Source organism: Akebia trifoliata, chromosome 16, assembly GCF_017979445.1.
Source record: "Akebia trifoliata isolate Shusen 1 chromosome 16, ASM1797944v1, whole genome shotgun sequence".
Lineage (NCBI taxonomy): Eukaryota > Viridiplantae > Streptophyta > Magnoliopsida > Ranunculales > Lardizabalaceae > Akebia > Akebia trifoliata.
The window spans coordinates 25,929,711-25,953,335 of record NC_141390.1 but is presented as its reverse complement, the minus strand read 5'-3'; the positions used below and the strand labels follow the sequence as shown (position 1 = coordinate 25,953,335).

The 23,625-nt window shown below is 36.2% G+C and overlaps 2 protein-coding genes across 2 annotated transcripts; both read right to left on the bottom strand.

Annotated features, from left to right (window-relative positions):
* Window positions 1-207: 207 nt before the first annotated feature.
* LOC147383071 (uncharacterized) lies at window positions 208-1,598 on the bottom strand. The gene is made up of 2 exons (XM_086427271.1): window positions 1,085-1,598; window positions 208-668 (listed from the first exon to the last, which is right to left on the bottom strand). The coding sequence occupies exons 1-2, from the start codon at window positions 1,596-1,598 to the stop codon at window positions 208-210; spliced, it is 975 nt and encodes a 324-aa protein (XP_086283397.1).
* Window positions 1,096-4,850, bottom strand: LOC147383070 (L10-interacting MYB domain-containing protein-like). Its single transcript, XM_086428562.1, has 3 exons — window positions 4,478-4,850; window positions 2,672-2,994; window positions 1,096-2,585 (listed from the first exon to the last, which is right to left on the bottom strand). Exons 2-3 carry the CDS (start codon window positions 2,804-2,806, stop codon window positions 1,950-1,952), a joined length of 771 nt encoding a protein of 256 aa, XP_086284688.1. The 5' UTR covers window positions 2,807-2,994; window positions 4,478-4,850; the 3' UTR covers window positions 1,096-1,949.
* Window positions 4,851-23,625: the final 18,775 nt, after the last annotated feature.

Sequence of the window (23,625 nt, the reverse complement as noted above, 5' to 3'; positions counted from 1 at the left end):
TGATTAATGTCATCACTCGACCACATGAACAACATGGTGGATACGTATAATTTGCCATCAATGCCATTCATCATACACAAAGAACATAAATAAATAAGCATAGAATCTTCAAAATATAATTAAAAATATTATAATCTTTATTCCAACATCGAAGAACAGTATTTATAATTACAATACAAAGTAAAAAAAAATTAATATGAAAATGCATCAATGATTGCCAGTAAAAATGGCATCAGCTATTGAATCCCTATGCATTTTCATTGTTTGTTGACTCTGACAACCTACTGATGGGGGAACTGGATACTCTTGATCAATGATCCTGTCTTCTTCCTCTTCCATTGCCCCTTCTTCCTCGAATCGAATAAATTCTTCATCGGCAATTGCATGTTTTCTGATAAAATTGTGCAATGCCATGCAGGCGACGACAATGTTTCGTTGTTTGTCCAAATTATAGGAACGCATCATCTTCAAGATAGGCCATTTTGCCTTCAAAACCCCAAAGGTTCGTTCGATCACATTCCGAAGTGAAGAATGTAAATGATTGAACATTTCTTGTCGACCATTTGCCCGTGACCTCCGATAGTCTTGTAGATGGTATCGAACACCTCGGTAACGTGCGAGATAACCTTCCATGAGCGGGTACCCAACATCTAGCAGATAGTATTTACCTATTATCCAAAAAAAATTTATATTGCCTAATCTTGAATATAAATATATATAATTGACAAACTTTTAAATACAGACCTGGTGGAGGATATGGAAATTTTAAATTAGGAGTATTCAATATCTCAAGGAAGACCCGTGAATCATTAGCCGATCCTTCCCAACCAACCACCACATGAGTAAACAACATGTCAAACGAACATGTTGCCATTATATTTTGCGTGAGTTCCTTATGTCCTCGATATTGCATTTGGTCTGCTATTGGTACAAATGCACTAATATGTGTTCCGTCTATCGCTCCAATACAACCTTACATATTTTTTAATTATATTAATCTATAAACATTAATAAAACAAATATATTTAAAGTGTATGTATATGAGAAATTATCTTACAATACGAAAAAAAACGAGGATTGTTACGGATGTGCGGAGATACTTCATTGAGGTTGGGAGGTACAATCAAGGATATTGACAAGTTCACAATCGCCAAAAGAACTATGTTGAAATACTTGCTAACCGTTTCAAGTGAATGAACAAAACGATCTGCAATTACTCTTTGTCCTTGATTATTTCCTATTATCAATAGGAACATCGCTACTTGTTCCTGAATAGTAATATATCGTTGCATCTTTAGCAGACCCCGTTCCTCAAGAATAGAACATAGATTCACAAATACATGACCTTCCATTCTAAACAATGCGTGGCACATCGTATTATCATTCAGTGTTTTTCGCATAAAATCAATCCCCTTGAACGGACAATTACTATGTTCCTCCCTATCTAAGACATTCGCACAATAAAATAAAGAATCTAGGATGGCTCCTCTCGTGCCTAAATTTAAAACACTTGACCCAACAGTATTATTGGTATTATCATTTGAATCCATGGTATCAGCAGTATCAACAGTATTTGTGCTATCAACATCTGAATCCATTTGACCTGTTTATGGATCCATATTAGTTGTATATACACCCAACTTACAATACACAATAAAATGATATCCACCACATACAACAAAACTCATTATCCACAATATTAATCACAATAAACATCCAATAGTACAAATAATATCCATGTATAGGAAAATATAATATATGTCTAACAAAAATTAACATATCCATCTAACATAGTATATTACATCATATTAGTGCAAAAAGTAACCAATGTATATTGCACCCTATAGGTGCATCATCAAACCGACATAAATATAAAAGTAACCAAATATATTGCACCTTATAGGTGCATCCCAAAACTAACATAATATAAAAATAACATGAAAAAATGTCTAACAATCTCTCCCAACCAGATAATCAGTCATCTCGCTCTCCAACCACCTAAGACGAATATCTGTTGATCGTAACCCACAAAAAATCTCTCTGAATTGCTTGTTTTTCATAAACATCTTTAACGCAAAATGATAGAGATCACTGTTGGGGGTTATCTCTGTTAGCTGGTCTAAGAGGTCGATTGACTCTTGAATAGTGCCTTTCTTAACAGATGTCTGATTGATTGAAGCAGATGTCTGATTGTTAACTGCATCTACGAGCTTGACCAATGATTGGCCAATTAGCATAGCAGGAGTCATCTTCTGCCTACGACCCTGAGATTGTAGAGTATCGCCACTTCTGCGTCGAACAGGATCTGTGGGTGGGGGTACAGTAGTGGTAGCATCATCCCCTAACTCATCAGCATCATCAAGAGTAAAGTCTAGAGGTGTCTGAGATTTTGGGGGCAAGGTCTCCATGACATCTTCTAGATCATCCCCAAGATTATCTGGTTGGTTTACTGATGTAGATGGCATTGTACCAGATGCAGGCGACCACATTCGGCTACCAGTAGCATATGTGCCTCCAAATATTACATCTAATTGCTTCGCAAACATCAAAGGCTTCGATCGAAATATTGCATATTTTGGATGATGCTTTAAAAAATAAAAATTCTAAATTATATATAAAAGAAATAAAAAAATTTAAATAAATGAAATAAATAAGTAAAAAATATATATACCTCTAACCACCCATCCCACCAATCCTCATTTGCATCTAATATACCCGTCTCAACATTATAAGAGACGCCAGTATTTGTGCAAATCTTATTCCAACGTCCCCAAAGTCCTTTTTGTCTATCCCACTTATTTTTCATTTGCCCTCTATCATAGTAAACACCAGTTATCCTTTTAAACTCTTTCACCAATGTTTCATATCCGATCTTATCAAGTACTTTATGTGGTCTCCTCCCCTTTTTAACTAATTCATAGCATATCTCGACCAAACTTCATGTTGTTTGGGTGTCCAATCTGCTTTCGCACTTTTTGAATTGTTATCTTCCATCTGTCAATGGTAATAACAACAGTAGTGCATGGAACAAAACATGTCATATTCTACTTCAATCTCATCATCAATCTTTTGTAAAATCTTTAGTTCACAAACAAAAAAAATAACGAAATAAGTAAGAACAATAAAAATACTGTTTTCAGTCCCACGGTGATGGATCCCATATATATTTTGATTTTTGCACAATGTATAATCAAAGAGAGAAACCAGGAGGCAATGTCAGGCTATCCTATAGATAGCCGGAAGAACGCACAGTTCTCAGTCCCACGGTGAGGGATCCCTGTGTTCTCAATCTTTGACTGTACAGAATACAGTAATTGATGTGTGTGTGTGCGTGTGTAAGATAAAGAAAAGCATTCATGATTCAAATATTCAAACTTTAAAACTCAATTAGTGGCGATTCAGTTCAAACTTAAAAAAAAAACCATTACAATTCTATAACATCTAACAAACATGATTCAAATATTCAAACTTTAAAACTTGGTGAGATTGCCACTAAGGACTCTTTTGCTCAAAGCTAAAATCCAATCTTTACTCGAGCAAACCTTACATTATGAATCATGCTACCATTATGAATCCAGCCCTTATTGGAATTTTAGAAACTCTTGAAGCTAACCATTATAATGCATGAGTATTTAATTCTACCATGAATATGTAAATAATAAACACACCCACATAATAAACCCTTAAGAAACTTAAACCCTACTAAGTGATAATCACACCCATATGAAATTTCCATTAATAATAAACACACCCATATGTAAATAATGCTACCATTAATAATAAACACACCCATATGAAATTTCCATGTTTATACGTTTAGAAAAATCAAACCCAATTAAATAAAATTGATAAAAAAAAATTCTGAAACTTGCACAAAACTATAATCAATTAGACCCTAAAATTGATAAAAATAAAATTATGAAATTTCCATGTTTAGATGGTTAGAAAAATCGAACCAAATTGATAAAAAAAAAATTCTGAAATTTGCTTAAATAACAAAACTATAATCACGTAGACCCTAAAATTGATAAATTTTTTTTTGAAATTTCCATGTTTATAGGGTTAGAAAAATCAAACCAAATTTAATAAAATTGATGAAAAAAAATTATGAAATTTGCACAAACTATAATCAATTATACCCTAAAATTGATATAAAAAAAATTCTGATCCATGTTTAGATGGTTAGAAAAATCTAACCAAATTGAATAAAATTGATAAAAAAAAAAATTATGAAATTTGTTTAAATAATAAAATTATAATCAACTAGACCCTAAAATTGGTAAAAAAATTTCAGAAATTTCAATGTTTATAGGGTTATAAAAATGGAACCAAAAATCTCGTTTGAAGCAACTGTTTATCGAGGGAGAAGAGATGAAATTTGCACAAAATAATAATCACAACTATAATCAAAGTAACCCCTAAAATTTAAAAAAAAAAATCAGAAACTTCCATGTTTATAGGGTTAGAAAAATCGAACCACAAGTCCAGTTTGATTCCGCTGTTTGTCGAGAGAGATGAGACGAAGTGGAACTCCGGCTAAACGTAGATCTGTGCGTGGCTCGACAGAGAGAGAGAGAGTGCTTCGCGACGGAGAGATCTGTGCAAGATCGAGGTCGAACAACCGGGCGCAGCTGTGTGAGAGACCATGAGATAGAGAGAGAGAGAGGTGTGATAGAGAGAGAGACCGTGAGATAGAGAGAGAGGTGTGATCGAGAGAGAGAGGCGAGATTGAGAGAGATCTGTCAAAGGTTATGTCGAAGAGAATAGAGTAAAGGGGCAGGGGCAAAATCGTATTTTCACCTCAATCGTTTATTCAGTGTTTTATTCCCCGCAAACGCGATTACAAAAACGTCTCAACCGAGCTTCTCTAATTTGCGTTTCCAAACGCAATTACGAAACGCAGATTTTAAACGCCGTTTTTAACAAACGGTAATTACGAGTGAAACCGCAGCTTTTCACCGCAAACACAATGAAAGCTGCGTTTTGAAGCGGTAACAAACAGCCGCTTAACAACCGTTAATTTGGATTATTAAAAAGTGCTAAAAATCATCGATTAGTCTGATCTTAGTGTACAGTGGAGATCCATCGAAATTTAGGATTATAGGTTCTGTGGGCCCAAACAGATCTCACAAGACACTTGTGAAGTTGTGAATATTTTACATTTTAAAACTATCGTTTCTCGTTACTCATGAACACTCAAAGCTGCCACATGTGGCATTCTAGGACACGTGAAGCGTGGATTAACCAACAATCACGCCAACCGTTGTCAAGTGTCAACCCTTGTGTGCTGACCAGAAGGTTTGGGGAAATTTTTTTCCACAAAATACACCTTTTTGTAAAGTGTCGGTCCTTTTGAGTTGATTCCAAACTCGGACGAGTCGCATAGATTGGGTTTTGATGTAACTCGACTCCTTTGAAAAAATTAACTATATTTAATATTTTGTGGAGAAGAAAAAATAAATATTGTAATTATTTAATTAAATTTTATTTGACTCGTCCAAGTCAACTTACAAATCCACAATTGACTCAGCAAACATTAATGGATCAATGCCAAAGGAAGTTTTAGATCTGATCCCGAAAAATGTGAGCATTATCCTTACAATAATCCTTAGGTGGAAACATTTATTATGTCCAGTTTTTTCTAGTGTTTGTCATAATTTTAAAACTCGACTCAATTGATGTGTTGACTCGGATGAGCTAAATAAGTTATATTTTATTTGCAAATATTTAAAAATAATTTTTGGAGGAGGTAAAAGCTGTAATACATCTGAACCTTACATGTGTCTAGATGTGGGCCAAATAAACAAATTTGGGAAGAGTAGTTCTACTGTGCTCAGAGTGGTACCTAAGTCAGCCCAGCCCAGACGTAGGCATGGTAGAGTGTCAATCTTACTTTGCATAGAAAGTAGGGTAGGGTAGAGTTAACATAGCAAACATCATCCAGATCTCCTAGTTTGGTGGGGTATCCATAGAATCTCGGAGGGAGATGATGTGGTTGACATGGACTCCTTTTACATCAGGTAACTACCTCGAAAACCAGGGTAATTCCCGTATGAAGATCCTTGAAGACCAAGGATCTTGAGGGGACTTCTATTCCGAGAAGATCTCTAAGGAACAAGATAAATTGAGGGGGGTCATTCTTGAAAAGAAAGCAGAAGACGTTATTATTTTCTTCGAACTAACTTGATCGTCGAAGAATTTTAACAGGTACCACATCGGACCCATCATTTAGTCAGAGTAGCAAGAAACATTCAACGGAATAACGAAGCTCAATTGTTAGAAGTAACTAGAAATCATCTCTATAGTTTTAAATTTTAAAAGTAAATAAAATTTATTTTTTTCAATAAAAATATTTTAAATATCAGAACAACTCCATCAAGTTTATTACTCAACTCTGGGAATTTTCGAGTTGACTTGATTTTCTCAAGCTGACCCAGTAAGTTGATTCCATCGAGTTTAGTGGCTGAGTCACCCCAAAATCTAATAGCATTTCGGCCAAGTTTTGATTCCATGACGAGTTCTAAAACTATATGTATCTATATTTGAGAGAAGGATGAAATTATGAACTTCCTTAAAGGTCTGGTCTATAGTCCATCTTTTGGAATTCAAACAATAGACAATAGACCTGACCCAGCTACCTTTGAAAAAATACCTAGAAGTCTATATATAAACCTCGTCACTCAATTTTTTTATCACCCAACCTTCTCCATCTATATCTCTAAACACAACATTTCAATCCTCAATCCTTAATTTCTGCATCAAACAAACACTTTTTTTTCTTTCTCATTTTCAGCCAAATCATGGGTTTTTGCATAAGAGGTATCTTCACTGTTACAATCATTTTTGTTGTTCTAACATTGGGTTTCAACTCTCTTGCTGAATCGAGACTGTTGGAAGGAGATGATCAATGGTGGAAGAAAGGTGATATAATGGTGATTCAGTCTCTCCAAAGTGGCACGACACCACCTTCTGGTCCTTCCTGTGAAACAAATATACCTGGAAAGCACTGCCCTGCTGCCATTAACTCGAGGAACTTTGCAGGCCATTTTCCTGGTGTCTCACCTGCCTTTCCTACTGATAATGGAACCAAACACCAACATATGATCGCTTGAACGATCTTGAGCTTGGATTTTTCTTTCCTTGATACAAATTAATTGTGATAATTTAATTGTTATTTATTTTATTTTATTTTCAGCTATGGATAGAATTCTTAGATCTTCCTAGGGAGGTTCATGTGGCTGCATGGTTCCAAGCCCATTCAATTATTTATAATGAATGTGATGTAGATATGGAATACTCAAGATTTTTCATTTTTTATTATTATATGAATAAGAGTTGGTCTATAAATATTCCTATTCTTACTCCCTATTGTTCCTCTCCTGGGCCATATGAATATTATGTTAGATTATTCAATCCTAAAATTTTGGGAAATTTTCAAATAGCAGAAAAAATTATGAAATTTCTCCCAAAATGTAGAAATATTATGAAATTTCCATTTCAACCAGCTGTAGATTTTAATTTGAAAAATGATAAATTTATCGTTTTTAAAATTAAATTGAATAGTGCATTGAAATGGAATTTCATAATTTTTAGAGCATGTTTTCCTAAATCAACCTAAAATTTAATGTGAATGAAAAGAGTTCATATAAGTCATTTAGAATAAGAATTAAATAACGACTAATGATAAACTGACTTGAAAAAGCCACTCCAAAATTTACCCGCTGATGTGGATGTGTGCACGAATCATAGATCTTTTTCCTTGTATTTCTTAACAGGTAAAAGTTTTATGATTTTGTGCACATGCCATGTCAACAAGTGAATTTTGAGTCTCTTTTTTCAAGCCAAATTATCAGGCTTTGAAATAATTGATCTGTAACATCTCTCATGTCCAAAGAAAATTGTGGGGACGAAGCCAATTACTTACACATGTTTAAACTTTTGGAGTCCAGACTGTTTTATCTTAACTAAATAAAGGATGAGTTGTAATTAAGTAAAGACTTATGTCACCACAAACACAGACTAGAGGAAATTTTGAATTTAAAGCTGGTGTTAAAGATTACAAATTGAATTATTATATTCCTAATTTAATGTTCGGTGCTTTATTAACAATAAAGACCAATTTGGTTTGATTTCATTACTTTCTTGATGTGTTCGGCAGGTTTATCTTCATTTTCTTTGATTCTTCTTTCACATTAATATACTAGAGTTTGTCTGTGCCTACGGCACGGGCATCCTCTTCGGGGTTAAATGGGTAACAGAGGAAAGATAGCAAAATTGTCAGGATTTCATTTAAAAGTGGGTATATATATATGGGAGAAGATGAGAAACAACACAGTTGAAGAGTGTGAAGAGGAAAGGAATAAAGTAGGATGGTATGGACCTAACTCTACGATAACGGGAAGGGGTGTTTATCCCCCACAAGCTATAGCAAAGTGGACTACAACATTGTGTTTTATTATAGGAAAAAATTACTTAAAAGACCTTGCGTAGGGATTTCTTCCTTATTAGTCCTTGTGTTTTGGGTGGTTATTTGGCAGTCTATTTAGTAAACTTTTTTATTTATTAATGGTCCTCAACCTCATCTCAAGTTATACTCGGGTTATAATATTTTTGAAATATCTAAACTACCCCTTTTTCATCTTCTTCACACACATACACACACATATATATATATAGGGTCCCGTTCACTGGCTAACTTTTTGGCAAATGGATTGGCAAACAGATTTGAACCGTACGATATAGGGTCATCTGACGGATGAGATTACGTTTCACACGTTATACAATTATTTGTGTATTTACAGCGCCATCCCTCAATTATCTCTTATTTCGTGCTTCCTCCCTCTCCTCTTTAAACCCGAGAGAACAGAACTCTTTGTTCTGTTCGAACTCTCTCTTCTCTCTTCGAACTCTCTCTTCACACTCGCTCATTCTCTCTCGCTCGCTCTCTCTTCTCACTCGCTCTCGCTCTCACTCTCATCATTCTCTCTCGCTCGCTCTCTCTCTCTCACTCTCTCGTCCTATTCACGCTTAAACCCTCTTATAGCTGCAAGTCCAGTGAGGATGGTCAACAAACAGGAGTAACACATGAGGTGGTTGATATACATACATAATTTCTTATGCATTGTTCTTGAAACTCAAAACATTATGACGTTAGTAAGCATCAACATGACTTAAAAGGCTTAATTTTGAATTCATGGGAGATGTCACAAACTCAAATTCTTAAATTGTTTCGAACTTGGGATAAAAGGATTTGAGCCTCACATTTAGTTTAATGCAAAAAGATATATATATCACCAAATTAGCTAAACAATTGAGTCTGCACAACAAAGGAAGCTTCTAGTACAAGATTCTCTTTGGTAATCAGCTTAAACACAAACAACTCCCTATTCTACTAGATTTTTTTTTACCAAAGCAGGCCAAACCCGCCATACCTTAGCAATACCTTGATACAAAAAGCACTGGGCAGGACAGTTCTCCCATCATGAATTCTTGAGTGTGTCGTTGTCAGGATTCTTTCTGAAGCTTGTAGACCAAGGGGTTAATAAAAGAAAATGCCGATAAAATCACTGGACTTGCAGCTATAACAGGGTTTAAGCGTGAATAGGGCGAGAGAGTGAGAGAGAGAGAGAACGAGCGAGAGAGAATGAGAGCAAGAGCAAGTGAGAAGAGAGAGTGAGCGAGAGAGAATGAGCGAGTGTGAAGATAGAGTTCGAAAAGAGAAGAGAGAGTTCTAACAGAACAAAGAGTTATGTTCTCTCGGGTTTAAAGAGGAGAGGGAGGAAGCACGAAATAAGAGATAATTGAGGGATGGCGCTGTAAATACAAAAATAATTTTATAACGTGTGAAATGTAATCTCGTCTGTCAGATGACCCTATATCGTACGGTTCAAATCTGTTTGCCAAAAAGTTAGCCAGCGAACGGGACCTATATATATACACACACACAGGTTTTCAAACATTGATTCCAATCATTTTCTAATGATGAATGGAATTGATATACGTCCAATTTTGAATATTTAGATGTATTTCTTTATTTATTTCAATGATTTACAACAAAAATGAACTACGAATATGAGATTCAAAAGAATTTATACAATGTCGATCTCATCATTTTTTATGGTAGAGTTCTTCATTTTTATTGTTGAGCTCACAAACTTTTATTTATTGTCGAGCTCACCAGTTTTATTTATTGTTGAGCTCACAAACTTTTATTTATTGTCGAGCTCACCAGTTTTATTTATTGTTGAGCTCACCACTGTTTATATATTGTCAAGCTCACCAATTTTTACTTAATGTTGAACTCGACAATAAAAAGTGGTGAGCTTGACACTGGTAAAATCCATCCATTTTTGTTTTTCGAGATTTTTCACTAAAATACATGGAAAGATTGACAGAAAAACTTGGCATAACGACTTGTGTAGATGATTTCAAACCAAAAGATTTGATCGATTTTCATCTAAAAATTAAGCAAAAAAATTTGAAAAAATCCTAGCTTTTTTACATGCATAATGCTTGAAAAAACCTTTGAAATGATTTGTTCTTCCTTCTCAAATCCTTTCCATCAGAATGGACTCTTTCAAACTTGATTGGGGTGCAAAAATTCCAAACTTTTGGAATAAAAATGATGAGTTCAAATGGTTAGGATAGTTTCAACATTTCAATCGTGAGAAATGTGGGGAGTTGGGCTCAAAGACTGATTAGAAATAAAAGTTTTACATATTAAATGGGCTATTAGGAGAAGCCCTAAAACCTAGGGACTAACTAGAAATAATATTTAAGTAATTTTCACATCGAGTTTTATACCCTTTCTATTGTACGGTTTGAAAATGTTGAGACACCTCAAAATTCGGATCTAGGATCCAACCCATAACTCGTGAGTCAGGATATAGATCCAAATATTGAAGGTCAAAAAATTATAAATTATTTAAAATATAAATAAATATGTATGATTTTGGAAAAATAGATTTTATGGTTAACATTTAAAAACTTTTTATAACAGTTAATACTAGAAGTAAACATCGATAATCCAAAACATATGATTTTATTTGATTATTGAAACACCTCGATATAGTACGTTCTCTAAACCGTTAGATTCTCATCTCAATCTATTTTTCATAAAAAATACAATAGTTACAAGTTATAACAGAAAATATGAGAGAAAATTTTAGAAAAAGTTAACAAATGAGAGATATCCCATTGTGGACAAAACAAACCCATTTTAAAGAAATAGTCACTGCGGACTACACGCTCAGTATTTTCGTGAACGGTCGGTGGGGTTAGAAAGCTAACACATAAATCTAAAGGTTTTGTATTTTGACTGATAAGGTCCCAATTATTCGATTTTGGGACCGTAATTGCATTAAGATTACCATTGCATAAATGTTAGTTCCTTTAAATAATTGCAAAATTATTTTATTTATCCAAATTAATAAAGCTAATGATATATTAGTGTTAATTGTAGCGCACGTGGAAGCCAACAAATCGCGAAACAATTACGGTTACAATACACGAGTCGAAGGGAAGTTTCCAGAAAAATCTCGGTCGATTTGGGCGCCACGTCACCGCGCCGCGGCTAGGCATGACCGCGCCGCGGTCATTTCGAGGAATTTGGTTTCGAGATTTTTACAGAAGCTTCTAGAAGCTTCGGTGGTTGTAACTGAATGGGTAGTTCGAAGCAAATCATCCGAGAAGTTGACCCGATTACCCGAATACAAATGTTATAAATTGGGGGCTCTTCTCTTCCTCTCCTAGCTCTCTTCTTCTCCAATTTTTGATTGTTCCTCTCTTTAATTTGCTGTAATTTTCTATTGAGAGTTCTCTTGAGTGTAGTGAGAACATCAAGAGTGTTCAATTCTTTTTCTTTGTAAATTGTTGGGAGAGCTATAAAAGAAGAATTCGGATCGATCATCATCTTCATCTTCTTCACCTATTCTCTCTTTTCTCTTTTATTGTTTTTCTGCAATTACAATGCTTGCAATGATTGGCTAAATTCTCATTAGAGAAGTTAAGGAAGCCATAGCAAATTAATCCCTCTAGTGTAGATTTAAATTCTTGCTTGCTTACATGTTTTAATTCCGAAAATTCTATTATGATTAAGGTAATCCAACTTATAATTTTGATCCAACTTAGATAGCCATTACTTAGATAAGTTCAAGAATGGCTATGCTATGTGAATAATTAGAATATAAATTGGGCAATCTCCATCATATTAGGATTTTCATGAATAGCTTTTAATTTCTTTCAAAAATTTAATTGATCCATCTTCCGATCCATGAGCAATGACTTGCTCCATGGATTGAGTTAATTTTAGAATTTATCTACACTATGGATTACTTGCAAAGGTTTACTTGACCTCTCTAATCCCTCTCTCTTAGAATTTTAATCTTTATTTTCTGTTTAGATTGCAATTTAGTTTCTACTACAACTTTGCTTTGTTTTTAAAACTAATCTGTTTTTGTTTCTAAATTCTGTTTTGGCATTTTTATTCGAATGAATCCTTGAATTCTCATTGTCCCTGTGGAACGAATTCGACTTGCCCAAAGTCTTAGTTCAAATCTTTATCTCTACATCTCTATTGCAAGATCTACAACCGATCAAAATGGCGCCGCTGCCGGGGACAGCGAGTTGATTCATTTTTCAATTCGGAAAGTATCCGAAATAGTTTCCGAAACAGAACCGAATGTGTTTTGCTTGAAACAGAAGCCAAACGAACAGAAAAAAAATTGAAAAAAATTTCATTACAATCCTCAGGATATCAGAAACCATTTCCAATTTGAAAAATCAATTTTCATCAAAATTTTACCGCGCCGCGGTTACCCCTTGGTGCGCCGCGGTGACGTGGCAACATTTTCTGCTGATTTTTTCTGGACAAGTTTCTGACATCATGGACATTGTAATGGTCATATTGGTTTTTTTTTTCTTAGTATTCTGATTTGAATAATTTTGTTCTGTTTAGGTGAAGGACTTGACGGAAGTCGACGGAAATTGACGGAAGGCGACACGTGGAATTTTTATCCACTACATTGGTTCCATCACCAAGAAGATCAGCACTTTTCAATTCTCTGCATTTTATTTTTTTTTAGAAACCAACTTGTATTAGGAACTTGAATTTGTATTAAATTTTAATTGTATCCGAGAGGGCTCGGATTGTAATAGAATTAGGGACGGACGATAGTGGGACGAAACTATCTCAGCCCCTCGGGTTCGTACACCAAGTTTGGTGTTGGTGGCCCGAGTCGACTCAACTCGATCATCCCCCGTCTAGAACGGGAGGTAAATTTCGAAACACTCACGCATCACTCGCTAGTGAGTTTCTGTATTGCTTTTGAGTGACTAATCTGTACACATTGGATTGCACATAGTAACAAGGGCACCCTTACGAGGATGGCACCATAAGATAAGAATCGGAGTTCATTACCGATATCTTGCCCTTCTAGGAAAATCAAATTCACAGCAAATTAATTAATTAAAATTTGATTAGACTGGACTCTAGGTTCCATCGAGCTCATTAAGCAAAGCTAATCAAAAGTTGCACCAATTGCACTTCTTGATCGTGAACAGTACCTAGCGCAATCTTGCCCTGTAGTTCTACGTGAATTCAGGGGATAGACTACGTCTATTCAAGACGAGAGGTGATCTAAGAGTGCCCTTGCTCAGCATTGTGCGCCACCTCTCCTCTGGAGATTAAACTGGCTGTTCCGATTTCAGAGATTTGGGTTGGAGGCTTTGATTAATCCTTTGAACCAGTTAGGAGCTGTCTAGTAATAGGCACCCAGTTCTCACGTGTGAATTTCTCCCTCCTATTGTGTGCAATTTGGTAGTGTATGTTAGGTAGGAGATCGCAGAAAAATCCGATTGTATTTGATCCGGAGATCACAAGGTCTCACCCTCTACCTAAGGTTAGAAGAGAAAGCAACACCGTTCTCACTCCACCAATCCCAGAAATGGATCCACATCCACTTCCACCTCATCACATCCATGAGGATCAACGAACGCTCAATGAGTTGTTCGCACCTATTACTGCCAACCCTCCATCATGTATAATTTTACCTACTGCTAACGTGGCACAATTTGAAATACGGGCAGCCACCATCAATATGCTGCCCAAATTCCACGGTTACGAGAGTGAACAACCGTACAATCACCTCAATAAATTCTTGACCTTATGCCAGACATTCAAAAATGGTCACCTCGACGATGAGAATGTCAAGCTTAGGTTATTCCCGCTCTCTCTCGAAGACCATGCTGCGGCTTGGTTAAACTCTTTGTCCTCCAACTCTATCACTACATGGGATGAGTTGTCGAGAAAATTCATGGCCAAATTCTTCCCTATGGCGAAGACGGAACAATTCAAAAATGCCATTCGGAACTTCAAGGGAAGACCGGATGAAGAATTCTCCCAGACTTGGGAAAGGTTCAATGACCTTCTTGTTAAGTGTCCACATCATGGGATAGACAAAGCCCAATTAGTTAATTTCTTTTATCGAGGTCTCCCAACAGCCCAGCGTATTCTTCTCGAGTCTATGCATCAGGGTAAATTCATGAATCAAACTCCTAATCAAGCTTATGAATTCTTAGTCGAATTGGCTGAGAATGCTCGAAATTGGAGCACAAACATAGGAGATTTCGATAGAGGAGATTTAGGAGCCAAGAAGCCGGGCATGTATGAGGTTAAGTCTGACCCTGAACTTAAGAGTGTCATGAATAGCCTTGTGAGTAGCCTACAAAGTCTCAACAAAAAGTTTGACGCTTTCAGTGTCAAAACCAACTTTCAAGAAGCCAATCCAATCCTACAAGTTGCCACAGAGACATTTTCATCATGTCAGCTGTGTGAGAATTTCAATCATTCTACAGAGAATTGTCCCACCTTGACTCTCTCACAGTCAGAACAAGCCAATGCTGTTGGAAATTACAGCACGTATAGGAAACCCACTCCTAATTCCTATAGTCAGACGTACCATCCCGATAATAGGTTTCACCCCAATTTCTCCTATCGACAAAGTGAACCTATCCAATCAGGAGGTCCTCCAGGGTTTCAGAAAAATTTCAATCGTCAAACTCATGCTAGTACGAACCTATCTTTGGTTCCGCAGCCATCCTATTCTTCACCTCAAAATTCTGATCAACGGGCGATCGTTGTCGACCCTATGACCAATTACTCTCCTCCGGTTGCTCAACCAAACTCAGCATTAGAATCAATGATGGCTGAGATATTAAAGCAACAACAACAACTTATACATCAACAAATCCAAACTACCCAGAACCAGTCTCAGACCAACCAGGTCACTGCGCAAGCAATCAAAAATTTAGAGGTTCAGATGGGTCAGTTAGCTTCATCCATAGGAGAGAAAAACAAAGGCCAGTTTCCCAGTCAAACTGTGCCAAATCCAGCAGGAACTGTTCCAAGAGGACAGTATGAAATCAATAGTCAGGCAGGTCCCTCTAATTCTGTCCAAGCCGTCCACACCTTACGATCTGGCAAATTGGTGGACAATAAAGTTGAAATGCCTGAGGAGGTTCTATCCAAAGAAACAACCTCTAGTGCACCTTCCACAGAAAAAGAAGACCAGTCTAAGGAAACACCTCCTCCTCTCGAAAGTCGAGTAATCATTCCCAAAGCTCCGTTCCCTCATAGACTTCTAGACAACAAAAAGGGAAAACAATTGGAAGGAATTCTAGAAGTATTCAAAAATGTTCAAATAAATATTCCCTTCCTTGACGCAATTCGTCAAATTCCCTCATATGCCAAGTTTCTCAAAGATCTCACCACAGTGAAGCGAAAAACTCCTGTGCCAAGAGAGGCTATGATGACAGCCCAGTCTTCCTGTCTGATTCAGCAGACAATTGTTCCTAAATTCAAGGACCCAGGCTGTCCTACAATTTCTGTGCACATTGGAGAAACGATGATTGAGAAATGTCTATTAGATCTTGGGGCTAGTGTGAATCTTCTGCCTTTCTCAGTCTACCAGCAATTAGGTTTAGGTGAACTTAAACCTACGGATATCACTCTGAGTCTAGCAGATAGATCGGTGAAGATTCCCAAGGGAATAGTGGAGGATGTGATTATCAAGGTGAAGGATTTCTACTTTCCTGCCGACTTCGTAGTTCTTGACACTGAACCTGTCATTAACCCAAATTCTCATGTGCCAGTCATCTTAGGAAGACCTTTCTTAGCCACTTCCGATGCAGTCATCAAGTGTCGCAATGGTATCATGACCCTATCATTTGGGGACATGAAGGTCAAAATGAACGTCTTCCAAAATAAGTTTCAATCTACTGACATGGATGATTTGGAAGAAGTCAACATGATCGACACTCTGGTCAGTAGTACGTTCAAAGAAGAGGAGAACAAGGATCCGTTTGAAGAGTATTTTGGCCAATTCGGCCTTGAGTTCGATACTGAGAAATCCATCAGGGAGGTGAACTCTCTTCTTGAATCTGTCCCTATGATGGATTGGCAGCCAAAAATTCAGAGTCTGTCCTCTCTCTCGTCATCTCCAATAGTGGAAGAAATTCCAAAGCTTGAGTTAAAGCAATTGCCTGATACGCTGAAATACGCATTTTTGGGTAATGCTGAAACTTTTCCTGTCATTATCTCCCCTACTCTAGAAAAATCACAAGAAAATCGGTTACTTGACGTTCTGCGCGAAAATCGAGAAGCTATTGGGTGGACCATAGCTGATATCAAAGGCATCAGTCCTTCTGTGGTCATGCATCAAATTCATCTTGAGGAAAATTTCAAACCATCGAGAGAACCACAGAGGCGACTCAATCCGGTGTTACAAGAGGTCGTCCGAAAAGAAGTCATCAAACTTTTAGATGCGGGTATTATATACCCCATCTCGGATAGTAAATGGGTTAGTCCAGTTCAGGTTGTCCCTAAAAAGTCGGGTGTCACAGTTGTGACAAATCAGGATAATGAACTCATACCTACTCGAGTCCAAACCGGATGGAGAGTTTGTATAGACTACCGAAAACTAAACACGATGACACGTAAGGATCACTTCCCTCTTCCATTCATCGATCAGATGCTAGAACGTTTAGCCGGTCATGCTTATTACTGTTTTCTTGACGGATATTCGGGATACAACCAGATCCCAATTGCTCCAGAAGATCAAGAAAAGACAACGTTTACCTGTCCATTTGGGACCTTCGCCTATCGACGTATGCCCTTTGGGCTATGTAATGCTCCTGCCACCTTTCAAAGGTGCATGTTGAGTATATTTTCTGATATGGTCGAAGACTTTCTTGAAGTCTTCATGGACGATTTTTCTGTATTTGGGTCGAGTTTTGATGACTGTTTGGATCATTTGAAATTAGTTTTGAAAAGATGTCGAGAGAAGCACCTTGTGCTAAATTGGGAAAAGTGTCACTTCATGGTTACCTCTGGGATAGTTCTAGGGCACATTATTTCCCACAAAGGAATTGAGGTAGATAAAGCCAAAGTCGATCTCATCGCAAATCTCCCTCCACCTAGAACTGTGAAAGAAGTTCGTTCGTTCTTAGGGCACGCAGGGTTTTATAGAAGGTTCATCAAAGACTTCGGAAAAATTTCAAAACCCCTGTGTGATCTGTTAGCCAAAGACATTTCTTTCGAGTTTTCTACCGCTTGTTTATCCGCCTTTGAGAAGCTAAAAACTGAGTTGACCTCAGCACCTATTATCCAACCACCCAATTGGGATCTCCCATTTGAGGTGATGTGTGATGCATCCGATTACGCTATAGGTGCTGTATTGGGACAACGAGTTGACAAACTCCCCCATGTCATCCAGTATGCCAGCAAGACGCTTAATGATGCCCAGCTCAATTATTCCACCACGGAAAAGGAACTACTAGCAGTAGTTTTTGCCTTAGATAAATTCCGTTCCTATCTTATAGGGTCCAAAGTAGTCATTTTCACTGACCACGCAGCGCTGAAATACCTTCTTGCCAAGAAGGATGCAAAAGCGAGGTTGATACGATGGATCCTTCTTCTTCAAGAGTTTGATCTCGAAATTCGAGACAAAAAGGGATGCGAGAATGTGGTTGCAGACCACCTATCTAGGCTAGTAGTTGAAACTCTCTCTGACTCTCTTCCGATTTCTGAAAATTTTCCTGACGAGCAAATCATGGCAGTTTCTATTTCTGACACACCTTGGTACGCTGACATTGTCAACTACCTGGTGACAGGTCAAACTCCCACCTCTTGGAGTAAACAAAATCGCCTGCGTTTCCTCGCCCAAGCCAAATGGTTCTTCTGGGATGATCCGTATTTATTTAAATACTGTCCAGACCAGATAATTCGTCGGTGTATTGATGAGAGAGAACAAAATGGTATTCTCGAGTTCTGCCACAATCATGCTTGTGGTGGGCATTTTGGAGGAAAGAAAACAGCAGCTAAAATCCTACAGTGTGGTTTTTATTGGCCCACAATCTTTCGTGACGCTCATCTCTTTGCTAAATCTTGTGATAGATGTCAACGTCTAGGAAAAATCAGTCGAAGAAATGAGATGCCCCAACAACCAATTTTGATCATCGAAATCTTCGATGTTTGGGGCATTGACTTCATGGGTCCCTTCCCCATTTCACACGGATTCCAATACATTTTAGTCGCAGTCGACTACGTGTCCAAATGGGTTGAAGCCACAGCTTGTCGAACGAATGATCATAAGGTTGTTGTTCAATTTCTCAAAAACACAGTGTTTGCCCGATTCGGTACCCCTCGTGCTATCATTAGTGATGGAGGGAAACATTTCTGTAACCGAGTTTTTGAAAGTTTGATGCGCAAATATTCAATCACTCATAAGGTAGCTACTCCGTATCACCCACAAACTAGTGGGCAGGTCGAAATTTCTAATCGTGAGATCAAAATCATTCTTGAAAAAACCGTCAATCCGACTCGTAAAGATTGGTCCTTACGATTATCAGATGCCTTGTGGGCCTACAGAACAGCGTTCAAAACTCCAATAGGAATGTCTCCTTATCGGTTAATCTTTGGTAGAGCCTGTCATTTGCCAGTCGAACTTGAGCATCGAGCTTATTGGGCGATCAAACATTTAAATTTTGATCTAGCGAAGGCCGGCGAGCTTAGAAAACTCCAACTCACTGAGTTGGAAGAATTAAGGAATGATGCTTATGATAGTGCAAAACTTTACAAAGATCGAACGAAAATCTGGCATGATAGGCATATTCAGAGAAAATCTTTTCACGTAGGCCAGAAAGTGCTCTTGTATAACTCTCGCCTTCATTTATTTCCAGGGAAATTAAAGTCCCGTTGGACTGGACCATTTTTGATCCACAATATTCACCCTCATGGAAACATCGAGGTACTCAATCCAGCCAATGGAAATATCTTCCAAGTCAATGGCCAAAGGCTGAAGCCATTTCAGACTCTCCCTCATTCATCCGAAAAAGATTCATTTCTGAGTAATCCTGTGTACCAGGATTAACTCCAGTTCTAGGTCTGGCTGAAGACATTAAACTTAGCGCTACTTCGGGAGGCAACCCTTGATTTCTGTACATATTTTGCATGACCATGGAGGATTTATTTTTCAATTCTTTTTGCATTTACTCACTTTCTTTCACGTGTACACCCTGTGTAGTGTGCTTTTCACTTTTACACCTTGTGTGGAACACTTCTTTTTGGTTGTACCTACAACTTTTACAACGTAATGACATCCGCCTTCAGGTGTACTCTAAACCTCTACTCTTTAATCATTGAGGACAATGTTAAATTTAGGTTTGGGGGTGTGGATAGCACATTTCAATTTAAAAAAAAAAAAAAAAATTAATTTTACATTGTTTTCGGTACATTTTTCAAAAATACCTTCATCAAAATGTTTATATGTACTGTCATCATACAAATTTTTAAAACTAGGCTCATGTCCAATTTGTTTATAAATTCTTATTCCTCAAAAATAAGATATTTTGAAAAATAAAATTCATGTCACTTCTGATTGTAGTGAAAAAGTTATTTTGGATTAAGAGTTGTCTTCTTCACTGTCTAGAATGAGAGGGAAAGCTTGAAAAATAATGAACTTTGACCTCCTTGTCCTTTGGTTGGCTGAATAGAAGAAAAACAGAACTGTAGTTGATATTTTTGAAGACAGCAACCATAGGATTAGACTGGGTACCTTGAAAAGGGCTACCTGCTTTTTGAAAAAAAGAATATCAGAAAAATGATAAAGCGTGAAAAAGGTTGAAAAGAAAAGCAGAAAGATGTGAAGGTTAGAACTGAAAAAGTGCAAATTGTAAAAAGAGTCCAATGGGACCAAAATAGTTCAGTAGGGTGAAAGCCGTCAATGGTAAAAACGTGAGTACACTGGAATATCACAGATAAAGTCCCTTAGAGGTATTAAAGTGAACATCCATACTTCTCACAATCCCAGACAGGAGGCTCAGTTTCGAGTTAGAATTTAGGCAGACCCATACATTTTAGTAGTTAAGAAGGGAAACCTTGTTCCGAAAAATTTATGTTACAATCAGAAAAATTTGTGCACACACTCAAGATATTTCTGAAAATGAGGAATAAAAAGAATTTTTACTCAAATAGACCTTTGACTGGATTCTGAAAATTGGTGTGATGGCATTATATACAATAATTTTGAAGTTGTTATCTTTTAAAATGTTAGAATTTTGTGGGTATATTCACTGCAAACCCTCACGAGTCAAACTCGTCCACTAGGGGTAACCTAGGGGTTTAAGGGCTTACTGCATAAGCTAAATGCAGTCGGGAACCTCACGAAAGAGGAGTTGTTTACATTTAAGTTTTGCTCGGGACTAGCAAAATTGAGGTTTGGGGGTGTGATAAGGTCCCAATTATTCGATTTTGGGACCGTAATTGCATTAAGATTACCATTGCATAAATGTTAGTTCCTTTAAATAATTGCAAAATTATTTTATTTATCCAAATTAATAAAGCTAATGATATATTAGTGTTAATTGTAGCGCACGTGGAAGCCAACAAATCGCGAAACAATTACGGTTACAATACACGAGTCGAAGGGAAGTTTCCAGAAAAATCTCGGTCGATTTGGGCGCCACGTCACCGCGCCGCGGCTAGGCATGACCGCGCCGCGGTCATTTCGAGGAATTTGGTTTCGAGATTTTTACAGAAGCTTCTAGAAGCTTCGGTGGTTGTAACTGAATGGGTAGTTCGAAGCAAATCATCCGAGAAGTTGACCCGATTACCCGAATACAAATGTTATAAATTGGGGGCTCTTCTCTTCCTCTCCTAGCTCTCTTCTTCTCCAATTTTTGATTGTTCCTCTCTTTAATTTGCTGTAATTTTCTATTGAGAGTTCTCTTGAGTGTAGTGAGAACATCAAGAGTGTTCAATTCTTTTTCTTTGTAAATTGTTGGGAGAGCTATAAAAGAAGAATTCGGATCGATCATCATCTTCATCTTCTTCACCTATTCTCTCTTTTCTCTTTTATTGTTTTTCTGCAATTACAATGCTTGCAATGATTGGCTAAATTCTCATTAGAGAAGTTAAGGAAGCCATAGCAAATTAATCCCTCTAGTGTAGATTTAAATTCTTGCTTGCTTACATGTTTTAATTCCGAAAATTCTATTATGATTAAGGTAATCCAACTTATAATTTTGATCCAACTTAGATAGCCATTACTTAGATAAGTTCAAGAATGGCTATGCTATGTGAATAATTAGAATATAAATTGGGCAATCTCCATCATATTAGGATTTTCATGAATAGCTTTTAATTTCTTTCAAAAATTTAATTGATCCATCTTCCGATCCATGAGCAATGACTTGCTCCATGGATTGAGTTAATTTTAGAATTTATCTACACTATGGATTACTTGCAAAGGTTTACTTGACCTCTCTAATCCCTCTCTCTTAGAATTTTAATCTTTATTTTCTGTTTAGATTGCAATTTAGTTTCTACTACAACTTTGCTTTGTTTTTAAAACTAATCTGTTTTTGTTTCTAAATTCTGTTTTGGCATTTTTATCCGAATGAATCCTTGAATTCTCATTGTCCCTGTGGAACGAATTCGACTTGCCCAAAGTCTTAGTTCAAATCTTTATCTCTACATCTCTATTGCAAGATCTACAACCGATCTAGGAGAAAAATGGGCTGAAACAAAACCCATTTGCAAAGATAGCAGAAATTTCGATTCTAATGATTTATTAAAAAAAAAAACATACAAAATTTAATACTCATATGATTTTGATGATTTTGCCCATTTTAGAAAGATATTTTCGACCTATATCAAACCACAATGGTGAAATATTATAAAATTAATAATTTATTGGATAAAATCTAATTTATATTTAATTTACTCCAAACTCATAAATAAATAATAATAAAGTATAATCTCAATCTAATATTTAAAGAAATTAATAAGATCAACCTAACATTCTTCTTGGATGACTCATCATATAGAGTTTACAAATAAAATAAAATAAAATAAATATACCACCACATGTTTATCAATGTTTCCACCATTTACTTCAACGTAAAATAAAACTAAAATAAGCATAAAGTAAAAAATAAGTTTTTTTTTTGAAAATCTGACTAAGATACCTCCTCATGATTAGCATCTGAAAAAAATTAAAATAAACAACGTGAGAAAACTTTCAATAGGTTCTACCATACTCATCTATAATTTAATTGAGATAATATTCATATAAAGTAAATGAAAAATATTGCAAATCTTCTATTATCCAACTAACATAAAAATTAATTAAAAAAATGTCATGTAATGATAATTTATGGAAATGTCTCATCCACAAAACACGGGGCATACATGCACTAGGTTATACATCCAAATAACACGGAGTTTTCCACAAGACGTCTGGGGCCTTTAACCTTAGGGCACCCTAATTCCTTACTCAATTAAGGTTTTTATGAATCCATTATGTCAATGTAACAATATTATTTTCCAAACCTCATTATCATTGTGAATTCTTCTACTATAAACGATATATAAAATGAAACACATAATTTTTTCTTACATAAAAAAAATGCACAAGAATTAAAAAAATAAGATATTGTCATTATAATGAAAAGATCAAGAAAACATATAGGTGTGCACCTATCTAATATTATGGCCTAGAAATAAAGTATGTTTTAGACCTTGATTAGAGAAAAAACTTTCGTGTTTCATCCGAGAGCAAACGACTTTAACAAATAAAAGTTTCAGGAGTCGATGGTATTTTTCAAGCATTAATGGTGTTTCTCTAATTTCTCTAAAGTGGAGTGACGTGAATACGAATTGGAAGGGCCATTAGGGGTTTTTAAAAACTTCAAAAATTTGTTTTGTTAATCACCTAATAGTAGTGTATGACTTTAACGAAAATAAGGTGGTCTCTCAATCCTACGGTCAAGATTTTTGGGATCACCAAAATTTGTTTAGGTCTGTTTTTTTTTTTTCAATGCATCTCTTAGATTTTTATGATTTAGTCAATTTGGATTGTTACATGGCAACTCTCTATTTGTTAATTTTCAAAACCTTAACCATTTTTACCTTATCTCTTTCAAATATGTAGGAGAAAACCAACGATTTGTTTTTTTATTTTATTTATATATATTATTGATTTTTGAGCCACATGAAAACATCTAAGAGTTTGATGTAATTAACCAATAACATTAAAACACATGTTAATTTTGGATCAAAAGAAATAT

Coding starts and splice junctions, on each gene's coding strand:
- LOC147383071 (XM_086427271.1), bottom strand. CDS start 1,598: ATGGATTCAGATGTTGATAGCACAAATACTGTTGATACTGCTGATACC. Junction 669..1,084: donor TGAAGTATCTCCGCACATCC/GTAACAATCCTC, acceptor TTTGGATAATAG/GTAAATACTATCTGCTAGAT.
- LOC147383070 (XM_086428562.1), bottom strand. CDS start 2,806: ATGAAAAATAAGTGGGATAGACAAAAAGGACTTTGGGGACGTTGGAAT. Junction 2,586..2,671: donor GGTGGGATGGGTGGTTAGAG/GTATATATATTT, acceptor TATTTTTTAAAG/CATCATCCAAAATATGCAAT.